The sequence below is a fragment of the Vulpes vulpes genome, chromosome 6, assembly GCF_048418805.1.
Source record: "Vulpes vulpes isolate BD-2025 chromosome 6, VulVul3, whole genome shotgun sequence".
NCBI classification, from domain to species: domain Eukaryota; kingdom Metazoa; phylum Chordata; class Mammalia; order Carnivora; family Canidae; genus Vulpes; species Vulpes vulpes.
In genome coordinates, this window is record NC_132785.1 from 62,562,229 (window position 1) to 62,585,891 (window position 23,663).

The 23,663-nt window shown below is 39.7% G+C and overlaps 2 protein-coding genes and 1 pseudogene across 3 annotated transcripts in view; 1 reads left to right on the plus strand and 2 right to left on the minus strand.

The window, feature by feature from the left end:
* Positions 1–1,464: 1,464 nt before the first annotated feature.
* Positions 1,465–6,893, minus strand: NDUFB1 (NADH:ubiquinone oxidoreductase subunit B1). The gene is made up of 3 exons (XM_025985562.2): positions 6,760–6,893; positions 2,548–2,692; positions 1,465–1,623 (listed from the first exon to the last, which is right to left on the minus strand). Exons 1-3 carry the CDS (start codon positions 6,851–6,853, stop codon positions 1,587–1,589), a joined length of 276 nt encoding a protein of 91 aa, XP_025841347.1. The 5' UTR covers positions 6,854–6,893; the 3' UTR covers positions 1,465–1,586.
* LOC112909632 (U4 spliceosomal RNA) lies at positions 3,098–3,227 on the minus strand (annotated as a pseudogene).
* The window catches only part of CPSF2 (cleavage and polyadenylation specific factor 2), a 34,834-nt gene continuing 18,022 nt past the window's right edge, over positions 6,852–23,663 (plus strand). Inside the window, exons 1-9 of one of the 2 annotated variants that reach the window (XM_025985561.2) lie at positions 6,852–7,243; positions 10,436–10,497; positions 14,912–15,088; positions 16,071–16,230; positions 16,310–16,415; positions 17,633–17,762; positions 19,699–19,814; positions 22,092–22,279; positions 22,951–23,241. In XM_025985561.2, the coding sequence (XP_025841346.1) occupies positions 14,940–15,088; positions 16,071–16,230; positions 16,310–16,415; positions 17,633–17,762; positions 19,699–19,814; positions 22,092–22,279; positions 22,951–23,241 (1,140 nt within the window). In that variant the 5' untranslated portion in view covers positions 6,852–7,243; positions 10,436–10,497; positions 14,912–14,939. Of the gene's footprint in view, positions 7,244–8,546; positions 8,597–10,435; positions 10,498–14,911; positions 15,089–16,070; positions 16,231–16,309; positions 16,416–17,632; positions 17,763–19,698; positions 19,815–22,091; positions 22,280–22,950; positions 23,242–23,663 lie in introns of those variants that run through there. The other variant, XM_072761165.1, reaches the window with a different exon arrangement.

Below are 23,663 nucleotides of genomic sequence, written 5' to 3' on the forward strand. Positions count from 1 at the left end.
CTTTGGTCTTCTTCACATGGCCTTCTGTGTCTCTGTCCTCTCCTCTTTCAAGAACTAATGATTGGATTTAGATCCTACTCTAATCCAGAGTAATTCATGCTGAGACCTTAATTACATTAACAAAGACCCAGCAGTAATAATTAGAGTATCATTTCATTTTGCTTCTCCTAAATTCAGTATTACCTAAAACAAAATGTTTTCCGAGTAGTTGAACACAACAGGTAACGTGTATATATGCATGGAACCATCACGAGCAAGAGAATGAACCACCTATATCCCAATGTTTCCTTGTGCCCTCCTGTAATTCTTACCTCTAATCCTTTTCTGGACCTTGCTCCTCCAGGCAACCACTGATCTGCTTTAACTATAGTATACAGTTTCTAACATTTTAGATAAATGGATCCGTAAAGTGTGTGCTGTCTGGCTACATTCATCTAGGATAATTAATTTGAAATTCATCAGTGTCATAGCAGTAGATCATTTCTTTTTTAATGCTGAGTAGTATTCCATTGTATAGATTTAATACAATATATCTATTTGTTGATGGACATTTGGGTTAGCTCTAATTTTTTGCTATTATAAAGCTGCTATGAACATTCATGTAAGTCTTTGTGTGAACATAAGCTTTCCTTTATCTTGGATGAATACCTCAGAGTGGAATGGCTGGGTCATATGGTAGGTGTTATTTTCACTTGAAACCACTACACTGATTTCCAAAGTGGTACAACTCCTGGCAGCTACGTTTTACATTCCTGCCAGCAGAGTGTGAGGTCCAGGTGCTCTGCACCCTTGCCAACACCAGTAATAGGATCAGTCTTTTAATTTTAACCACTCTAATAGGTGTGTAGTGGTATCTCATTGTGGCTTAAATTTGCATTTCCGTAATGACTACTGATGTTGGGAGTCTTTTCGTGTGCTTTATTTGCCATCCTTTTATCTTTTTGGTGAAGTATCTATTAAATTTTGCTCACTTAAAAAATTGGGTTCGGGACACCTGGCTGGCTCAGTTGGAAGAACATGCAACTCTTGATCTCAGGGTTATGACTTTGAGCCCCACATTGGGTGTAGAGATTAAATAAATAAATGAATAATTTTTTAAAAATTGGGTTATCTTATTAAGTTAGAAGGGTTCTTTACATATTCTAGATATAAGTTCTTTGTTGTATATTATGTTTTGCAAATTCTTTCCCCTGGTTTATGGCTGCCTTTTCCTAAGTGTTTTTTGAAGAACAAAAATTTCTAAAATTAGTTCATGCTTTATGTGTTGTATTCAAGAAATTTTGCAAAACTCAAGGTCACTAAAATTTTCTGCTACTATCATCATTCTAAAGTATGGTTTTAAAAAAATTCTGAAAAATACCTGAGGAAAAAATTGGCTCTACTATTTAATAGTACTATGGCCTAAAATGAAGAAAACAAAATGAAAATTTAATTGTAAATTTACCATCAATGTACACAATCAAATACTTAATAATTATTTATTTTTAAGCTAAAAAGAATCAGACTTCATATTAAATAATGAATGTGCTTTTTTATTTCTCTCCTAACTTTTAAAATGTGAACATTCTGTAATTTAGTCACAGCCTTTACTTCCAGGTGACTTCTTCATTGGGTCTCAATTCCCTGTGTGGAAATTAAAAAGGAAGGAAAGGAAAAATTATAAATTAAACTTTTACAGGGGGGAAAAGACTCAGAAGAATATGAACTCAATATCTTATATTCTATTAAATTGACCCATTACAATTTTTATATAGACTCAACATACTCATTCTATTGTCTCATGATTTTAAACTTTTACCATCCCTTTAATTTCATTTTTCCAAATTAAGGAACTACAATTTCTTAGTCTGTACAAAAGCTATTATCCTTTCAATGAGTTCATTTGAGGTTTTTCTGAACACCTTCCAATTCATTTATCTTTCTTGAAATCCTTAACTGTAAACCTCCTCTCCATAATGTTAATGCTGCTCAAGCCTCTGGTCCCTTGAGCTTTTCCCACCCAGCTGCATACCCAGCGGCAGCTTGCTAACTAACTTTCTGCCAAAAGAGTCATCTCCAGAGACACAATGGGACCAGGCAGCTGCCAGCTGCCTTCTGATCACTCAACCACCGCATCTCAAGCTCTCAAGCAGCGTTCCTGTGAATATAGCACCAAGCCACTATTAGTACCATAGATTTCAGCTACCTTCTGGCTTAAATGAGATAATATATGATAATATGTGAAAGCTGTATGAAAGGCTTTGGTGAGCTGGTTTAAAACTTTGTTTCTATAATACAATGCACCCTGAATGCCAAAAAAGAAAAAAGAAAGAAAAACTCAAACATCTGAAATAGCCTGTTCATAAACTAAAGACTTATTGGCATTCCAAAGGTAATCATACAGTTTTGTAGAAGGATTAAACAACTAATGCTGCTAAACAATATAACTTGAATGTAAGTCCTTGGGGCAAAATTTACCCTCGGTTTATTTTTGGCATATATGGTACTAAAAAGAATTATTACCAAGAGCTGGTTAATTGTTGGTTTAAAAAAAGTGTACAAACTAACCTTCTAAACAACAAACTCTTATTCCGGAAGGCAGTTAGCTTTTCATCATTCTTTCTGTCTAGGTAACATCCAAGGACAAACCCCATAGGCACAAATATATGTACCCAGTGGTCACGAACAATCTGAATTACGTTCATCTTAAGTGCTAGGAAAAAAAAAAAAAAAGATTATCAGAAATATAACTGCCTTTGAAATATCTTGCAAAATTATATCTGACACAGGAAGGTAGCCCTGAATAGAAGAGATAGATGTTAAAAACCATAATAAGTCTCTTCAAATTTTCTTAGCATCAGAATGTAGTGATAAAATTAAAATTTACCTGATGACAATTATATAGGTGACAATGATCAGTATAAAAATTGCACTAAAATCAATTTATTAACTTTTTTCTAGCTCCACTAGTGATCTGATATAGTATAGCGCAGAGGAATGGTGAGTATAAAACAATTCTACCTGCAAAAGCTGAATATTTGCACCCTCCTACTATTTGTTTAAAGCTTTTACACATGTATAAAATATTTTCAGAGCCTCTTACAATGCTAAAACAAATATATTTTACTATTATGCCAAAAGCAGGATTCTTTAGTGAAGCTGTAATTACTGAAAATTATTTTTTCAATTAGCAGTAATTGTGACTCAGATAAACTCCACTAGCTACAATACTGCTACTGCAAAAAGCTAAAAACTAATTTTTGAAAGGAAAGGAGAGAAACTTTAAAAAAACAACTGCATTCAAAAAATGTCATGGTAGATCTCAACATCAACGTTTTTCAAAAGACATGGACAGAGGGGAATTTACTTTTATAGAATGACTACTAGGTACCAGAGCCATCGTATAATCTTATATATATTTAACATATAATAACTATTATTATTCTTTTTTATAGACTAGAAAACAGCTTAACCTAAACAGGTATAAAGTACACAGCTGGAATTCAAGCTCAGGTTTGTTCCAAAGCTCTATATCCCATTAGATTATAATACCTCTCTAAAAGACCTCTTCCTGAATTGATTATTTATGGTACTTAAGGACTTTTAAGTTCTAAGGGTTTCTAAAACGTAGAGGCAGAATAGCACTAGCAGTCACCACACAGAAAATAAATTGGCCTTAATTCAATAAAAATATGGTTGAATTATCAGTTTCTGTAAAAATGTGTGCCTAAAGATGACATCAAAATACATCTGCCTACACGTGAATCTAAGATGAGTCACTCATAGACAATGGCTGAGAAGGCATAGAACAACACCCTGGTAAGAGAATACAGTATCGCCAACAAGAGTGCTCAGCACTAAACTGTGCTAGGGTTAAGAAGACTGGATTCCTGCCTCTCCTAAGACACTGGTTCTCACACAAGTGAGAGAATTCTCTATTTCTCAGACTTCATCACTATTCAAAGGCACCAGGCTAGAAAATGGCCATGAAGTTAATAGTTGCACAATTACTTTATATTTGATAGAGTATAATTATTACAGACAGCTGGTCCTATTCTGAATATCACTGATTTTGAAAATTATGTAAAGTTAATGAGATTTAAAATATATAACTTCCAGTTTAATCATTAAAGTTTCAGTCTATTGCCTACAGTGGGAAATTTCAAATGTGACTGTGCATCAAAAGCATCTGGGGAGCCTTTATCAAAATACGGACTTCTGGGGACGCCTGGGTGGCTCAGTCAGTTGAGTGTCCGGCTCTTGGTCGTGATCTCATGGGTTGTGGGACTGGGGCAGAGGTCAGACTCCACACTTGATGGAAAGTTGGTTTCAAGATTCTCTCTCTCTGCCCCTCCTCCCCGTCGTGCTCTCATGCTCTCTCTAGTAAATAAATAAATCTTTAAAACAAACAAACAAAATAGGGACTCTTGGTCCTCTTTCCTGGTGAGGCCAGAAAAACCTATAGTTGAAAGAACTCACCTGCTGATTCGATGCAAATAGTTCTCAGCAAACTTATCTTATTTTCTGTTAGCACCCTGCCTTCCTTAAGTAACATTATTTGCATTTTGATACTAAAGCACTTTGTGAATCTGACCAAGTGCCCACCAAAGTGGCCACTTGCTTAATAAACTTGAGCTAGTCAAGTATAAGAATGACAATACACGCCTTTATCAACTACTCTAACTTTGAAAGCACAAAAACTGCAAAATACTAGACAATATGGGTCTCTGTAGATGTAAAGTGGTCATGTATTCGGTCACCTGTCTCTCACAGGGTCCTCTAATTTCATAACAGGGGTCAAGCTTAACCCTCAGCTTGACCCTCACGTGGGTCAGATACTATATGTATTTTAACCAACCACATAAGTTTGCTTTATTGACTTAGTCCAAGACTGTTTTAAATAAGCTCATGGCCACCTCTGGGCTAGAAGGCATTATTGTTGTCCAGTAGCTACTTTGATTTGGCTCTACTCTGAGAAGAGGTGAGATAAGCCCCTGAGACTGGCTGTACCTAGGCTCTTACACACTCTCTACAAGTGAAGACTGACAGGAGGATTCTGTATATTAAAAATCCAGAGCTCAGTTCAGCCACCATTATTCCATCGCTAACAGGTAAATGACAAATCTTAGAACCAGAGGCATTTCATATTACACTATTATAATCTATTTAATGGGACTTTGGGAGCAGTTGCATTAAACATAATTTGTTCTCTGTATTTTAGTGAGTGGATCACCAGAGAGGACAAAGATTTATGGACCTAAGGATGATTTCCTGGAGAATGGCTACGACAGGGGAATATAGACAGGCTCTGGTCATGAGCCCAAGATGATAAGGGGCTTTGTCTGATGGACAGAGGGCAGTGAGGTCCTGGGAGAGGCTCCAGTGAAAAAAGCCGAGGTTTGGATAAAGTGACATCTACATGGGTGCCCATGAGGACACTGTACATATTAGTGTCTTCTTTTTTTCCTTTTTTCCGGGGGGGGGGGGGGGGGGAGCAAAGGGAGAAGGATGGAGTCTTCAGCAGGCTCCATGCCCAGCACAGAGCCTGATGTGGGGCACCACCTTACGTCCCTGAGATCATGACCTAAACTGAAATCAAGAGTTGTGATTAACCGACTGAGCCACCCAGGTGCCCCATTAGCGTCTTCTTTATAAGAAGACTTGTGAAAAATCCTTATTTTACTTCAGAACTGAGACTTGCTATGGTGTTCCTAAGAAAAACTAGTTTTTATTTTATGGACTCAGCATCACATAACAGATGTAACCTAATCCTTTGTTACCAACATACCAAAATATGCTCCAAATGTTTTGCCTACTTCTAGAAAGAGCTGACTCTTGCAGCACTGTCAGGTATAGTTCTTACTGCTTTTCACGATCACTAACTCATGCAACCATCACAATACTGTGTGTGTATTTACTAATGTCCCCAAAGTAGTAGGCAAGTTTTTTTTTTTCCAGATGAGGAAATCCAGGGACAATCGATTTCACTTAGGGTCATAGATGCAGTTAAGTGGCAAAACCAGGATTAACACTCAGGAGGCCTGGCTTCTTGGTCCCAGCTATTTGTGTTATTGTCTGGTAAGGTAACTCTACAGATAAACATTTAGACTGACCTCGCTCAGCACTGTCTTGTATTTCTTAACATTACTTTTTCTACCGGATTTCCCCCGCCTAACTTCTAAACAGAAAACTGTATGTGCTGCGTATTTTGGTAAGTCAATTCACCTGTGTTGTGGAACACAGGTGCACAGACAAACGTCTAAGACTGAGGCCTAACTCTCACTGGTCCCCACAGCATCCTACACCGTCCTAGACACTGACCTCCTTGAGGTCTGGACTGTGTCTAAATAAACCGTGACCCTGGAACCCCAGGACGAACTAGCTATAACGTTTTTTAAAGGTTATCTGATGTGCGTGTATGGAACGGTCGGCTCGAGAGGGTTCGCGATTTGCAAGAGGAGGCTGGTTGGTCTCCCGTCCTGAGCCACCAGGAACCGCAGCGCAGCAGCGCCGTCCCCCCTGCGGCTCCCCCAGGAGCGTGGTCCGGCCTGTCTCCTCTCCGGTCCGGGCAGGAGCGGCCGCCGGGGAGGAACGGGAGCCCACCTGTCCGCGGGAAGAAGCCTCCCTCTCGCGGCCCCGGCCCCGGCCCCCGCCCCGGCCCCCGCCCCGCCGCTCGCGAGCCCCGCCAAGGCCCGGCCCACCCTCGCCTGCACACAGCGCCGCCGAGGCCTTTCCCGGGGCGGGACTCTCCCCTCCCGCAGCGCGGGGGCCCAGACCCACCTGCACCCGGGCGGCTCCAACGACCCCGCGACCAAGGGCAGCCGCGAGCCCAGCCACCGGCGCCGGCGGAAGCGGCGGCCTTGGGACGTGCCATTCGCCGCGCCCGCGCGGAGAGGGGTGGCGCTGGGAAGCCACAGCGTTTCTTCCGCTGGGAGCCCGACTCTTTTCGTGCTTGCTTCAGCCCTCGCACATTACAAATTACCTAAAAATGAAACTTCTGCCCCAGGTGACGAGACTTGCTGGGTGAGCTCCGTCCCCCTCCCACAGCCTCGCCCCCGCCGCCCCCCGCAGATGGTACCGCCCTGAGCCCTCCCCGCCTCCGCGGCTCGCCTCCAGTTTCAAAATGGCGGCCGCCCTCGGGGGGCTTCGGCGGGCTGCTCGGCGCGGGGGCCACTGAGCCGGCCTCGGCTCTGCTCGCCCTGGAGCCTGGACTCGACCAGGAGTTGGGAAGGGCGGTGCACGGCGTTGGAGGAGGGCTGGCGAGGCAAGTGAGGGTGAGGGAGGAGTGAGCCTGCGGCTGGGGGAGGGGCGCCCCCGGCTCCCGGGAGACCCCGACTGCCCGTCGTCGGGGCCGCGCGGCGGGAGCGGCCGTCGGGGCCGGGCCTGGCGCGGGGGAGGAGCGCTCTCCCCGGGGGCCTCCAGCCGCGGCCTTTGCGGCAGTCGGTGCGGCTCCCTCCTGTGTTCCCCTGCCCTCCGTCTGGCCGTTTCCCGGCGACCTTGCGGGGTCCGCTCGCCGGGGCGGTGAAGCCGATGCCGGCGCTGGCGCCTTGGGCCTCGCCGTTGCCGTGTTTCGCGCTTCCCCGCGTCGGGGTCCTCCCGCGGGCCGGGCGTAGACGCCACGAGGCCGCCACGCGCTGGGCACACGGCAGGCGCTCGTTGTTAGTGGGTCGACCCCCGGGACCTTTGAAGGTGCTCCCGGGCTCCGCAGGCCTCGGCCCTCCGCCGCTGTGCCCCCGGGCCCCCGCCCCCCGGCTCCCGGTGCTTCGTGCTCCCAAGTAAGCGGAGACCGGGCTAGCCTCAGCCCGTGCACCTCTGGCCTCCTGTCACCAGCCGAGCCCGAGCTCTTACCTGCCCATCCCCTGATTTTTTATCTCACCACCCCTGTGATTTTTGTAGGAAAACCGCCTTTTTTTTTTTTTTTTTTTTTGTACTTGGTGCGCTCGAGGGCCAAAGCAGATTCCTTCGTTTTCGGAGTTTGCATAGTTCCCTTTAGCTGCCACCAACAGGCAAGGTCATCATTGAGAGAGCAAGCAACTGCGTGAGGTGACCGAGAGGAAATGGTACCCGTCAGGAAGGGATGGATGGTCGGTCGGGGTTCGCTCTTGAAGCGCACGTGTAGGTCGCTGCAGTCTGTACTTGACATCGGTGATGCAGAAGTGCTGGCTCTTGCTCGCGACCTACACGTTCAGCATCCTTTGAACAAACACTCTTGGTTCCCAGTCTATGCTAGATGAAAAAAACAAAAAAACCCAAAACCTCCCGCGGCCACCAGAAAAGTTCGTAAGGAGTAAATGTTTGAGCTGGGTGTTGAAGGGTCGAAAGGAATTTACTAGGCTCAGGGCAAGGTCATTCCTGGACGCTGAGACTTGAGCGGTTTGGACGAACTGAGGAAGAGTGGGAAGGTTAATGTGCTTGAGCCTGGAGCGCAAGGTTAGTTGGTGAAGGAAGAGGGAGGTTGAGAGCAACTTGGGAAGGACCTTGATTTCCAACGAAGGAGTTTAGATTTTATTTGTTGGAAGGTGCATACTTTGCACAAGCAAAAGGCAAGAATATATTTGTTCTTCTAGGGTGGTCTCTGACAGCTGTGTGAAGAATCAGCTTGGAATAGGAAAACTAGGTAAGAGGAAATTGTAGACATTTGAAGTAAGGTGATGATTGCCTCCATTGAAATAGGGTAGTAGGAGATGTGAAAGACATTTCTGAAATGTCATTGGGTTTGACTGGCGGCAGCAATTTGCCAGGAGGAGGTGACTCCAGAGTTTTGGTCCGAGAGACTAAATGTTTGGTAATAACCATTAAAATCAAGCGTCAGATATGTACATAGAAATAAAATGATGCCAACCTGCCCTCTAAGCAGTGGTAGAGCACAGAGCTCTACAGTACAAAGCATTGATTTTAGATTCTGTATTTGTGCTATTGGAATAGCCACAAGTTCTGTATAGTTGTTGAGCACTTGAAATTGTGGTTAGATTGAATTGAGATTTGCTGTAAATATAAAATACACACTGGGTTTCACTTGGTATGAAAAACAATGTAAAATATCTCTTAATAGTGGTTACATACTGAAATGATAATATTTTGAATATATTGGGTTAAGTAAATATATTAAAATTAGTTTTGCATGTAAAACTTCAATGCGGATATGAGAAAATTTTTAATTATATCTGGCTTGTGTTATATTTCTGTTGGTCAGAGCCCATGTAGTCTAGACTGATGATAGAGGAATTTGTAAGGAGGTGCAATTTGAGCCGAACCTTGAGACAGTGGTGAGCAGTGATGTGAGGACAGCTGGCTGGGCCCTCCATTGCCAGTTAAGGCATTCAGGTTTTTTGTTTTGTTTGTCAAGTAGTCAGAAGCCTTCAGAGATTTCTGGGCAAAGGATAATAATGTACAGGGGGTGTTTCTGAAGATTAATCTGGCAGTAATGTTTAGGTTGAGATGAAGAGAGGAAAGCCTGGAGGCAGAGAATCAGAGAAACCCAAATACAAGCAGGTCATTACGACGTCCTGCTTTAAGATACTGGTGGTAGGAAGGGAAGAGGAATGGTACACATGCAAGACATTCTGAGGAAAAAATAATCAGGAATGGTAACAGACTATTCAAGAAAAAGTAAAGGAAGGAATCCAAAGTAGAGTTTCAAGCCTTGGTTACTTAGATAAGGACTAATAGTGAATTCATGTCCTAAAGTTATAAAGTACATTTGAGGCTAAAAGAATTTAATCTCAAAATAGGCCAGCAAATTGGAAGGAGGAAGTGGTCTGCTAAATGCTCTTCCTTTTTATCTCCTCGCTTTCTGTATCTCATTGAGTCAATCATACACACCGGCTAATTTTCCTAAAATATGGAATTTCCCGTATTATGTCATCTTTACTTGGTAATGGATCCTAAAATATTTCTTTGTTGCCTGACGATCTAGGTCCAGAGTCCAAGACCTTCCATTATCTGGCCCCTTTCTAGTCATTAGGCCTTTTCTTTGATTTTTGCTTATATGAAAGTGTGCCCACCTGATTTTTCCTACTAAAATTGTAAGTTTTTATGTGCCTTTGATCATATTATTCTCCTGTTTTGAATACCTTCCTTTTTGTCTCTTTTACTCAGGTCTTCCTAATCCATGAGAGGTATTTTAAGATCCCACCTCTTGTGATTCTCGATAACATAAGCTAATGTCAGTTTTTAAAATCCTGTATGCTAACCTGCAGATTTTAGCTCATGATTATGACCAATTTGATACATTTTGTCTTTTATTATTCCTTTTTATTATATTTGTTTTATGTAAGTTTCAGCTTCCTAAAATGATGACAAGTTTCATTTTTTAAAAAGGACCATTTATTATACTACTTCCTGATGCTCATGGTGTTCATCTTAGGGCAAGACATAGAAGTTAATCACCATAATTAAAAACAGAAATAAGTCTGTTATACGATATTCATCAGATTCTCATTTCTTTATTTTTTAGATCTATAAAGAACTCCTCCCTTGAATTCATGGTATTTCATCCTATATACAACTGAGATATCAGTAAGTAATGAACGTGTCTAACAAAGCTACAGTTTTATTATGTTTGAGCAATTGTATTAAAAATATGTATTCACCTGTTGAAATTTGGGTATGTCTGCAAAATATTTTGATATGAACTCATTTACTTCTCTTTGCAAGATATTTTGTATTTTCATTTCATAATCTAAATAAAGTGGAAATTAAGGTGGATTTGAGTAAAACAGAGTCTCTCTTAGGCCATTAATATTAATTATGGTACAGGAAGCTTTTCAGCAGGGAGAATTATTTTTTAGAACCTTTCCAAAATTGTATTTAGAAATGTTTTTCATCAAATGAAGAATTAATATCTTTGTACTTCTCATACCTTACAAATAGGAACATGCTAAGTCAATATGTTTTTAATTTTAATTTAATTTGTTTCACCAATTTTTGTGTTTTTTTTTTTTTTAAGATTTTATTTATGTATTCATGAGAGACATAGAGAGAGAGGCAGAGACACAGGCAGAGGGAGAAGCAGGCTCCATGCAGGGAGCCCCATGTGGGACTTGATCCCAGGACCCCGGGGTCACGTCCGGAGCCAAAGGCAGATAGATGCTCAACCTCTGAGCTGCCCAGACATCCTGACAAGGCCTATTTTTCCATGGAGTCCATAATCTAGTGCCAGGGTGAGGAGGAGGTGGCTAAAGCAGGTAAAGAAAGAGCAGGTATAGAGAGCAGTGAGTATTTTGAGGTAAATAGAGTGATGTCACAGGGTGTAACTGAGATAGAGAAGGATTTTAGGATTGTTAGAAAACCATCTCACAGATTGAATTTGAGGCAGGAAAAATATACCAGCTAGTTAGAGCTCTTCGTGACTGTGGAAATAGAAGGAAATTAGAATGAAGGTAAAATGTAGCACTTACTGATAGTTTGGATGTGGGACACAAAGTAAAGAAAGGACTCAAGGATGATGCCATCTGAGATCAAAAGATATTTTTAGCTGTGGAACTGGTGAGATTACCTAGAAAGAAAAAAAGAAGTCCCATTGAAGAGCACTGCTTTTCAAGTACCTAGCAAAGGAGATTGGGGAGTGGCCACTTAGAAACAAGGAAAAAAAGAAAAGAAAGAAAAGAAAACAAAAGAAAAGAAAAGAAAGAAAAAGAAAGAAAGAAAGAAGAAAGAAAGAGAAAAGAAAAGAAAAAGAGAAAACCAGGAGAGGGTGGACTCAGAATGGACTCAGAAGCTTAGAGGCAGGAGAGCATTTCAAGTGGTCCGGATGAGGCTAGAGAAATAAATGCCCATTGGGTTAAATTGCATAGAGGTTGGTCAGTGACCTTGATGAAAGCACTTCTGGTGAGCCAGTTAGAGAAAGATGACATCTTTAGGAGTCTGAATGTGAGGCGAGAAAGTGGAGACATGTTTGTGGACAAATATTCTGAGACCTGCTGTGAAAGGGGAACGTAGAAAAGATGAGGTATTTGCTAGGGGTTGTAGAATTAAGAGAGGGTTCTTTTAAATTGGGAAATTCTGGAGTATCTGTGTATGCTAATAGGAGTGGTACAGGGAAAAGAGGGAATGACTGGGAAGGTTCAGTCCTCTAGAAGGTAAAAAATGAGAATGGGATCCAGATTACTCATGGAGATTGGCTTTGGACGAGAGCAGGGCTCTTGATTCCATGTAATAGGAGACACAACAAACAGTGTATATGCAGATACGTTAGGAGAGTTGCTATTGGAAAATGAGTTACTGTCTGATGACTTTTTTTCCTAATTGAAGAATGAGGTGAGATTATCAGCTGAGAGTAGGATAGAGAGAGTGGTGCATGAGCAGAGAAGAGGTGATGTGAAATCACAGTCTCAGAAATAGTCAACCTACTACAAAAACTCAGATTGATAGGTAGTACTTAGCACCCGTTTGAGAGAGAGATATCTATATATCTATATCTAATTTTTCCATTTGAGATCTTTGACCGTGAATTTTAAGAGCAAATAGCACAGTTGTGGGATTGTTCCTTCCTCCTCCCCTCACAACATTCAGTTTCTGGAATAGGCAAAGCAAAGGATTAGAGTCAGGGTTAGGGTTTTGCCAGGCTTGTACAAGGAAGCATTAGAGCAGCCAGATTTTTTTTTCTTTTTTTAAGATTTTATTTATTCATGAGAGACACACAGAGAGAGAGAGGCAGAGACAGGCAGAGGCAGGGGGAGAAGCAGGCTTCCTGCCAGGAGCCCGATGTGGGACTCGATCCCAGGACTCTGGGATCACACTCAGGACCCTGGGATCACACCCTGAGCCAAAGGCAGATGCTCAACCACTGAGCCACCCAGGAGCCCCTGGCCACCATACTTGATAGTGTTTGCAAGATACTTCTGATGGATTGTGGATCAATGGGAAGGACATTAATGGAGACAGGAGGGCGTGAAAGAGCCATTGGTTGATTAGAGATTCCGTGAGGCTGAAGGGTTTTTGCAGTGGAATAAGCAAGGTGGGAGTGAGAGCATGAGATCCCAGGAGGGAACATTGAGAAATGGTGCAGCTCAGGGGTGATAAGGTCACCCCACAGTGGTGGGGGCTGAAATGTAATGAGGTTTTTGGAGTTGAGAATGTTAGGGGACTAGAGTCAGTAGTGAATTTACTGAGGAAGATGGAGTCAGGAAATAAAGTCTCTGTGAATGAAGTCACCATGAATGAGATGCCAGCAGTGAGGAGGAAATTGGGAAGGCTCATGGTGAACCAGCTGGGAAGGATTGGAGTATTTGAAGGAAGAAGGAGAAGACGTGGTTTGGAAGCTGCAGTGAGGAGCAAGGAACACTTACTTCCTGCTTTGGAGGTATAGGGAGTACAAGGGAAAAACTCCTTGAGAAGGCTCAGGAGAAAGTTTCTGTGAATATTACCAGGTGAAGAGAACCTTCAGGGAAGAGGTGCAGTTACATGTCAGAGTAAGCAGCATAGGCCCAGAGGGCACACTGGGAGGTCTTGGGAGGGTTAGAGAGTAGGGGATTGCATCCGACTTATAGATGTGCATGTCATGAAAATGGGTACCCCAGGAGTCCTGGGCCTCTGGCTGTGACTGGGGAGAAAAGGATGGGAGATATGATGGGATTGGTCTCCGGACAGCCTGTCACCAAATATGACAGTTCACTTGAGTTTGTTGATAGGATCTGGGGCAGCTGGTAAGAGGTTATCTAGTTATCAAGTATGCATGACCTCTCCTACTTGCATAGTCGGCCAGGGAAGGCTAATTTACGTCAAGGAGCTGAGATCTGAAATGTTGCTGTGGAGCTATACTTTGCTGATGAATGTTTTTGTAACATCTATTTAATAGCATGAAATTCTAGGTTTTAAATTCTAGTAGATGTGTTCATGTTCTATCTTCTTGAAATGTAAACAGTAGGCATCCTAACATAAATTCCATCAGGTAGATATTGAGTGTTCTGTTTTCTTGAAATGTAAACAGTAGGTATCCCAACATAAATTCCATCAGATAGATATTGAGCACCTACTGTGTATCAGGTTCTCTTTTAGGAACTGCAAACAAAAGATGCTATTTATATTTTTAGTTGCTTACTTTCCAGTGCAAGTGTTTTTTAATATACAACCCCTGAAAAGTATGTGGGTTTCTTTGTGTATGTGCGCCTTGTTTGCTTTTTGAAGACCAAAGGGAGAATAAACAGTCCCTAGCTTTTTATCAGATTCTTAAGGGGGTCTATTTATTTAAGGACCACTGGTCTAAAAGGAGAGAGAGACATAAAAACTACGCATTGTAATGCAATGAAATTATTGCCATCACAGAGCCAAATAAAGGAAGCACAAATTCACTTTGAAGGAGGAGTTCATCAATTCATTACACATTTATTTACTGACGGACTTTGTAGTCTCTATTTACACATTTGAAATCTTCCAGCATTCTTTTTATGTGCATAATTGTTTTTAAAGATTTATTTTTTTTAGAGAGGTGGGGGGAGAACATGCATGGAGGGGATAGAGAGGAGCAGAGGGAAAGTCTGCATCCAGCACAAAGCCCGACTTAGGGCTGTCTGAAGATGCCCAGATCATGACCTGAGCTGACACAAAGAATCGGATGCTTAACCGACTGTGCCAAGGCACCCTTTTTATGTATGTTATTAATATTCATGTTTATAGGCTGGGACACATAAGTGAGGAAAAGTTAGTTGATTGCATACAACCACATAGTAGTAGTTTCAAATCTGAAACAGTCTGATTCTAAAGTCTATTGCTTTTCATTAAGCTACACTGGGGAGCCTCTGAAGGACACAATGTAAACAAGATCATGTTTGTACTTTCAAACTTAGCAATGATGGAAATAGGTCTTTAAAGTGTTTGCTTTCTATGTTTATAGAATGTTTACCCACTTAGGAATTTGATATAATGTTAATTTGTCCATTATATTTGTTAGGCTACGGTGTATGCTTAATTATATTTTTGTTTCTTTTGAAAGAACTTTTTGGATTGATTTTGGACTGAAAATGACATCTATTATCAAATTAACTACCCTCTCTGGGGTTCAAGAAGAGTCTGCTCTTTGCTATCTTCTGCAAGTTGATGAGTTTAGATTTCTGTTGGACTGTGGCTGGGATGAGCACTTTTCTATGGATATTATAGATTCCCTGAGGAAGTAAGTTACTTTTCATATTTCTAAACTTCTATTAAACCAACTTCTCTTTTCTACACTGTAATACTATTTTAATATTATGCAGTGTTTGCTTTCTATTTTGGTTTATAGTAAAAGACTTAGTTTTACTATGCCAAAGAGCCAGACTGACTGTTTTCATTTGTAAAGTTTTGATTGCATTATGAGCTCTGTTTATTGAAATTCAGTAAAATATTGTTACTTGGCTAATGGGTATCAGTAGAGATTTTTGCACTTTAGTTTTAGAGAAGAATAAGCATATAAGAATTTGAAGACCTTCATATGGAAGGTCTGCCATCAGATCACATTAGCTTACTTTCTATGTGTTTTGATCCTCCATATTGAGTTTTGGTGCCCAGAATAACAACCACAGGATATGAAAGGATACAAATCCATCAAAGAAAAATTCAGTTATGTTTGCAGTACTGTACTAATTGTGGAAGGAAAGAGCACTTAAATATTTAAAAACTTAGAATTTATAGCAAAATATGTTTTTTCTAATTTCTTCAGCCAGTGAGACTATGCTTTATTAATTGAAGTTTCACTATAGTGAATGTGCTGCCTGTCACCATGCTAAAAAGCAGAGGCAAAAATCTATAATAAATACATGGCCATTTAAATATCCTCTCCTTAGCAATTTCTGAAATTTCAAGTTGAATTCTTGAACTTTAATTAATAGTACATAAAATAGGCATCCAGATTCATCTTAAGTATGGCGTCTACTGGTTCTCTTTTTCTTTCTTTTTTCTTTTTTCTTTTTTTTTAAATGTGTATAGACATCATCTGTTATGTACAACACATGCCATACTTCTGATATCTGTGCAGGATGGGGTAGTAACTGATATTGATAGGTATCATAATTTCAGCTCTTTTGCTCTTTCACCCCAGCCTAGTCTTTACTCTTAAAACCAAGATTGGAGAAATTGAGAAAGCATTTTAATCGTGTTCTCCTATCATGTTTTCCTAGGCATGTTCACCAAATTGATGCAGTACTGTTGTCTCACCCCGATCCTCTGCATCTTGGTGCCCTCCCGTACGCCGTCGGAAAGCTGGGTCTGAACTGTGCTATCTACGCAACCATTCCGGTTTATAAAATGGGACAGATGTTCATGTATGATCTTTACCAGGTAACTCAAGCAATTAAAAAATGCTTTTTACACTCCTGCAGTGATCATTTTTAACCTTTGGTTTGTGTTCTTCTTTTAGTCTCGACACAATACAGAAGACTTTACACTCTTTACATTAGATGATGTGGATGCAGCATTTGATAAGATACAGCAGTTAAAATTCTCTCAGATTGTGAATTTGAAAGGTAAAAAATGTTTCCAATAGTAAGTAATTGTACTAATAGGGTTTAACCTACTTTGAAAAGTACAAGGGGAATTTGTGGTAAAAGACAACAGGTACTATGATCTGAAAAAGAAAAAATGAGCATATCCTGATATGGAACTCTGAACTTTTTTCCCAAGTCATTTGGATTTTAAAATATTCCAGACTAAATACTAATACAATGTTAATAGCTCAAGCCTTTTCTCATTTAACTTAGAAAAGACTTATTTTGTGTTTATTGTATATGATGCCCAAAGATGTAATGTGGCCAGGTCCTCCTTTTAGGAGTTCACAGGTTGAGAGGCTTAGGTGATAAATTGTAGTGATTGAAGTCTTGAAGGAAATGTAGTGCCCTGGCAGTGTAGTAGAATATAACTGAATTCTAGAATTAGAAATTAAGAAGTTTATTATTTAATTAAGTCAAGAAGTCCTCTGTTAAGTATATATTTCCCATCTTCTCGGAGAGTGGTATTAAATACGATGCCTTGTGTTGAAATCAAGAAAATGGTGCCACAGTGGACTCTGATGATTTAGCCAAGAAATAATGTCACAACAGTTTAGCTTGTACTTAATTTTTCTATAGGATAAATTTTTTTTTACCATGAGATTTGAATTTTTACTCTGTCAGTTTAGAGGTTAGCAAAAATGGAAACATTTGATAATTGTGTGTGTGGTATAAATATCCAAATTTATTGATTCATACTAAGTAATAGGATACTGGCTATTTACTTTATTATTTTTTTCATTTTCATTTTATTTATTTGAGAGAGAGAGAAAGAGCACAAGCCAGGGGGAGAGGCAGAGAGTGAGGGAGAAATAGATTTCCCACTGAGCACAGAGCCTGATGGGAGCTCTATCCCAAGACCCCAGGATCATGACCTGAGCCAAAGGCAGACGCGTAACTGACTGAGCCACCCAGGTTCCCTGGGTACTGGCTTTCAAATCTAGTCTCTTTATATATTTCAGTTTATGAGCACAAATATGTCTGCAAGAATTCATAACAAAACAACATGAGTGTCTGTCTACAGTAAGGGAATGGAGTAGCTGGGGGGACAGAAGAGTGAGAGTTGCATTTTTACTATGCTTTTTTTTACTTCAGGATTTGCATATATTAGCTATTAAAAAATAGTTTACAGATAAATAAGCTTTCTTTAGGCTTGTAAAAGAAATCTGAGTATTGTCACTATCTTATTAACATAGGTAAAGGACATGGCTTGTCTATCACACCTCTGCCAGCTGGTCATATGATAGGTGGAACAATATGGAAAATAGTCAAAGATGGAGAAGAAGAAATTGTTTACGCAGTTGACTTTAACCACAAGAGGGAGATGTAGGTATATCAAGACAAAAACTAATGGAAATACAGTTGGTATTGTTTGATTCTTTGGAGGGAAAATTAAAGATCTTTTTTTTAACCAGAAATCTAGAACTACTTAAAAGCCTCATAGTGACTGTTTTCAAAATAACTTAATTTTTTGCATTGTAGGGGAAAGTTTGATATAAGAGATAAAATACATTTTACAAATTGACATGTAAGTATTCACTGTGTAGAACATATATCTCCCTGGAGACATAGCAAAGGAGATTAATTTTTGTATGTAAAATTATATTTTATATGCTACTTGACCTGCTATTTAAAGGAACTTTGTGGGTGGCTTTTGGGTTTTGTATTTTTTGGGGGGGGGGGGGGGAATGTTAGTAATTATATAAATAAAGTCCGATTCTTTTTAAAAGGGGACACAGTAGTTGTAACTTTATATACTGTATACTTCAAGTACTCACATCATTACTAGAAAATTGTTTGTTTTTTTTTTTTTTTTTTTTTTAATTTTTTTTATTTATTTATGATAGTCACACAGTGAGAGAGAGAGAGAGAGGCAGAGACACAGGCAGAGGGAGAAGCAGGCTCCATGCACCGGGAGCCCGACATGGGATTCGATCCCGGGTCTTCAGGATCACGCCCTGGGCCAAAGGCAGGCACCAAACCGCTGCGCCACCCAGGGATCCCTAGAAAATTGTTTTGATGTTTAGTTTCATAGAGGCTTCTTTTGTAATTCCTGTGCATTAAGCTCATAGTTCTTTTGTATGAGGTTATAGTAGGCTCAAGGTCTTTTGTATCTTATTCAGAAATATATAAGATTAATAAATTTTAGTCTCGTAATCACAGATGAATGAAGAAAACATGGATATTCAAATAAATGGTATTCAAACATTTTGGGAAAAGATCAGTTTGTGTCTTTTTTTAACCAAATAAATTTCAGATGGATTAGAATTAAATAGAAAATGAAATAATATTGATGAGTCTAATTTCTGATATGAAAAAGATTTGTAAGTGTAAAGGCAATGGACCAACTTATAAAGGAAAACTTTGATAGATTTGATTACATACAGATTGAAAACATCAGAAACAATAAAGACAAAAAGAGTTGGGAAAATATTTGCAGCATATTGGCTAAAGACTTACAAGTATAAGACCAAGTGTTAACCAATCAAAAAGATGCCAGATTAAAAAAAAAAAAAAAAAAAGATGCCAGATAAACAAAAGTTTATAAAAGTAAATTTAAATGGCAATTCTTTTTAAAATTAAATATCATTAAAATGATTTTTAAATAATAGTATTCTTCTGGGAAATATTTAGTGAGTTGCTCATTCTGTCTGGTTGAACTTTTCTGGAAAAGGAAGAGCCTTTCTGGAAAAGGTTTAAATCTTTCTGGAAAGCCATTTAGCAAAATTATTGGAGTAAGTAATTTCTAGGAATATGTCCTAAAGAAACCATCAGGTGCAATTGAAGCTTTCTACAGAAATGTTCTTTGAAGTTATTTATGATGACAAGAAAAATAACCTTGAAAAGGGAAGTGATCAAATAAAATACACAGTAGGAGGTTTTTACAATTGTTAAAAAATAGGTTTAGAAATCAGTTTTAGTGTCACGGGAGAAAACCAGGCATAGAACTGAGTATATCAGTGTATACATGAGATGCCAGTTTTGTAAAAAAACATTCACATGTATATGCATAGAAAAATGTATTTGTATGCTTAAAAGGATGTATACTAAAATATTATATTGATTTCTCATAGTGATGGTACCCTAGAAGATCTTAATCCCCCCCCCTTTTTTTGAATATACTAGATTTCCTATTAATGAGCACGTGTCCTTTTGTAGTTGGAGAAGGAAAAATTTTACATGAAGTTGCTTATTTTTTAGGTGAGACAAACAATTGTTTCTTTGAATTGATCTAAAATATTCCTCTTCATCTTTGTTATAGCCATTTAAATGGATGTTCCCTGGAAATGCTAAGCAGACCCTCCCTGCTTATCACAGATTCATTTAATGCTACATATGTGCAGCCTAGGAGAAAACAGAGAGATGAGCAACTTCTGAGTACGTATTTCGTGATGTCCTCTGTGGAGGTGCATGGTAGAATGAATTACTGTTTATTCTGTTTTGTGTTTATACTTTTCTTGTCATGAAAGATTGGTTAACTTTTTTTTTTTCTTTCTTTCTTAAGAGAGGGACAGGCAGGGGAGGGGCAGAGGGAGAGAGAATCTTAAGCAGGCTCCCCACCCAGTGTGGAGCTCTATGTGGGGGCTTGATCGCACCACTCTGAGATCATGACCCGACCTGAAATCAAGAGTCGGGACACTTAACCAGCTGAGTCCCCCAGGCACCCCTAACTCTAATATTTTTGAAAAAAATATTAAGTGACCATATCATTATTTTGTACAAAAAGATGTTTTGGTTGGTGTGAATTTAGCTTTTGTGGGACAGGTATAAAGATTGACTTCTCCCTGTCATTTAGCACATAGCTAACTACCTGGCATTTACTGTATATGTCTAGGGAATGCCAGAATATACAGAGAGCTCAGAAAAATCTATTAGAAAAACATTTACACTCTAACAGAAAAATGAGCAAAGGAGATACATGAGGGTGCAAATAGTCAACTGATCTTGGTGTTGAGAGCCTTAAACTCTAACCTAGTAATGTCGGTTCTGAAGAGGAGCCTCTGGGCCATCCCTGGGTGCTTCTGTTCCAGCTACTTTACCTTCGATTCTTTTTTGATAAGCTGCATGAGATTTCAACAGGAAAAGTGGTGTTTGACTTTTAAGCACGTCTGAAACCACTGCTTTCATCTATTTACTTTAAAAGCACAGTTGTGTACTATGTTGTATTAAGAAGGTATTCAGTTTTTATGTTTTCTTGTTTGTTTTGCTACAGTTTTTTTTTTTTTTTTTTCAGATATTTCCAAGTAGACTTTAATGTAGAGCAAGGAAATCTACTCATAAAAATACTTTTGGGGATGACTGGGTGGCTCCACGAGTTAAGTGTAGGTCATTATCCCCAGGGTCCTGAGATCAAGCCCCGTGTCAGGCTTCTTCCTCTCCCTGCCACTTTGCCTGCTTGTGTGTACTTGCATGCTCTCTCTCTGTCAAATAAATAAAATCTTTAGGGATCCCTGGGTGGCGCAGCGGTTTAGCGCCTGCCTTTGCCCCAGGGCGCAATCCTGGAGACCCGGGATCGAATCCCACGTCAGGCTCCTGGTGCATGGAGCCTGCTTCTCCCTCTGCCTGTGTCTCTGTCTCTCTCTCTCTCTGTGACTATCATAAATAAATAAAAAAAAAATTAAAAAAAAAAAACAAAAATAAATAAAATCTTTAAAAAAAAAATGAACATCTTAAAAAAAGATACTTTTATTGGAAGAGGGAATGTGATCTATATGTATATGTAAATATAAATAGGGACTTTTGTGTGTATAAATTTGGGAATCGTTTATAACAAAGTTATAAATAATTGGCCCCAGTGTACTATACCAATGTCATTTTCTCTCTCTCTCTCTCTCTCTCTCTCTCTTTCTTTCTTTTTTTTTTTTTTTTTAATGTTTTATTTATTCATGAAAGAGAGAGAGAAAGGCAGAGATACAGGCAGAGAGAGAAGCAGGCTCCCTGCAGGAAGCCTGATGTGAGACTCGATCCCAGAATCATGACCTGAGCCAAAGGCAGATGCTCAACCACTGAGCCACCTGTCCCCAAATGTCATTTTCTATGTGTACTCTGGGTGAAGAGGGCTGGAGACCCTCTGTACTTTTCGGTGAAAGAAAATTAAGAATTAATGGCGTTGTCTTTCACTCCTATGAAGATACCTTCACAGAATACAAAGTAGTTATAATAACCTGAATGGAATTTTAAAAATTGTGTATCCAAGGATGTCTGAGTGGCTCAGTGCATGATCCTGGGGTCCCAGGATCAAGTCCCACATCAAGCTCCCCGCAGGGAGTCTGCTTCTCCCTCTATATCTACCTCTCTCTATATATCTCTCATGAATAAATAAGTAAAATCTGTTAAAAAATAGAATTGTGTACCTTTCCTAATAATTGCTCATTTATAAATTAGTCTTTTTAAAAATATTTTATTTATTTATTCATGAGAGAGAGAGAGGCAGAGGACACAGGCAGAAAGACAAGCAGGCTCCATGCAGGCTCCCCTGATATGGGACTTGATCCTGGGTCTCCAGGATTGTGCCCTGAGCTGAAGGCGGCGCTAAACCGCTGAGCCACCCGGCTGCTCCTAAATTATAGTCTTTATTCTGGAGATGAAGTCATCTTTAATTTTGCATCAAGGTATTGTTATGTTCTCCATGGATTTTACTTTCTTGTTTTCTAGCAAATGTCCTGGAAACGCTTCGAGGTGATGGAAATGTATTAATAGCAGTGGACACTGCAGGCAGAGTTTTGGAACTTGCTCAACTTCTTGATCAGATCTGGAGAACTAAAGATGCAGGACTGGGTGTCTACTCACTGGCGCTCCTGAATAATGTCAGCTATAATGTGGTGGAGTTTTCTAAGTCCCAGGTTTGTCCTTGTTACATTTGTAATGCAGAAGTTTGCTGCAGAAATTGGGCTTTTGTGGAAAACAATGTTTTATTTGCCCTTTGGATTTCATTTTTCTGTTTAAGAGGTTGATGATGATGATAATGGTAATAAACCACTTGTTCTGTATGTTCACATACAGAATATTTAATTTAGTCCTTCTAGACCCTATGAAGTAGGTTCTGTTTTTGTCCCCATCTTACAGATTGGGCAAGTTACTTCTCCTTTAATATCTGTTATCACAATCTGTAAAATGGAGATTAAAAATAGAGCCTACCTCATAGGATATAAATGTTAGAAACCATTTTTCTCTTCTTTTGAAATAGCTCTTTCCCTTGAAATAGGAATTTTGGGTAAGATTTATTTAGAACTTATACTCTGCTTTCTCCGTAAGATTTAGGGTGACTTATAACTGAAATATAATGCAAAATTGGATTTTTAGGGATGAGCTATTATGGGATGAGAGGATCTAATGGGGAACAGAACAGAGAATAAGTGCTGCTTATCAGAATGGTACAAGTTTAAACAACCATTGGTTGGTTGGTTGGTAAAGACTTAAAAGAAGGCAGAACATGAATTTCTAGACTTTGTGGAAGGCATTGAAGTTATAATCTAGTATTTTCTAATTATGATCATCCTTTCCCCTGTATTAGGTAGAATGGATGAGTGACAAATTGATGAGATGTTTTGAAGACAAAAGAAACAATCCATTTCAGTTTCGTCATCTCTCTTTATGTCATGGTCTTTCTGACTTGGCTCGAGTACCTAGCCCCAAAGTAGTACTCGCCAGCCAGCCTGACCTGGAATGTGGATTTTCAAGGGATCTCTTCATTCAATGGTGTCAGGACCCTAAAAATTCAATCATTCTAACTTACAGAACTACTCCTGGGACTTTAGCACGTTTCCTAATTGATAATCCTTCTGAAAAAATTACAGAAATAGAGGTAAGTTCTTGTGTGTGAACTGTATCTTAAACCTGTTTGGGGGTCAGTGACCAAAAATGAAACTTGAAATTGTTTCCAGATTTTTACCAGAGTAACTGTAGAGAGCCTTTAATAGCACAAATTTTAGAGTTTCTTAATTGGAAATTTGTGTTCTTTAACCCTTCTGTGGTATCCTCTGGAACCGTGCCTAGAAGGTGTCATGGACTCTGAATTCTTAAAGCTCTCTTTGAAAAGTTCTTTTCACATCCTTTCCTTAATTTTCCTGTGGGCCTCTCGAGTAGATGCTCTTTTTTTTTCTCTCTCTCACTTCAGGTACTTGGGGTGGGGTAGGTGTCCTTTTTCTGTTTTGCAGCTTTCAAGTCATTTCTCTTCCTTCTCTAGGTCATGCCATCAGACTTGACAATACACTGATCCCTTCTGAC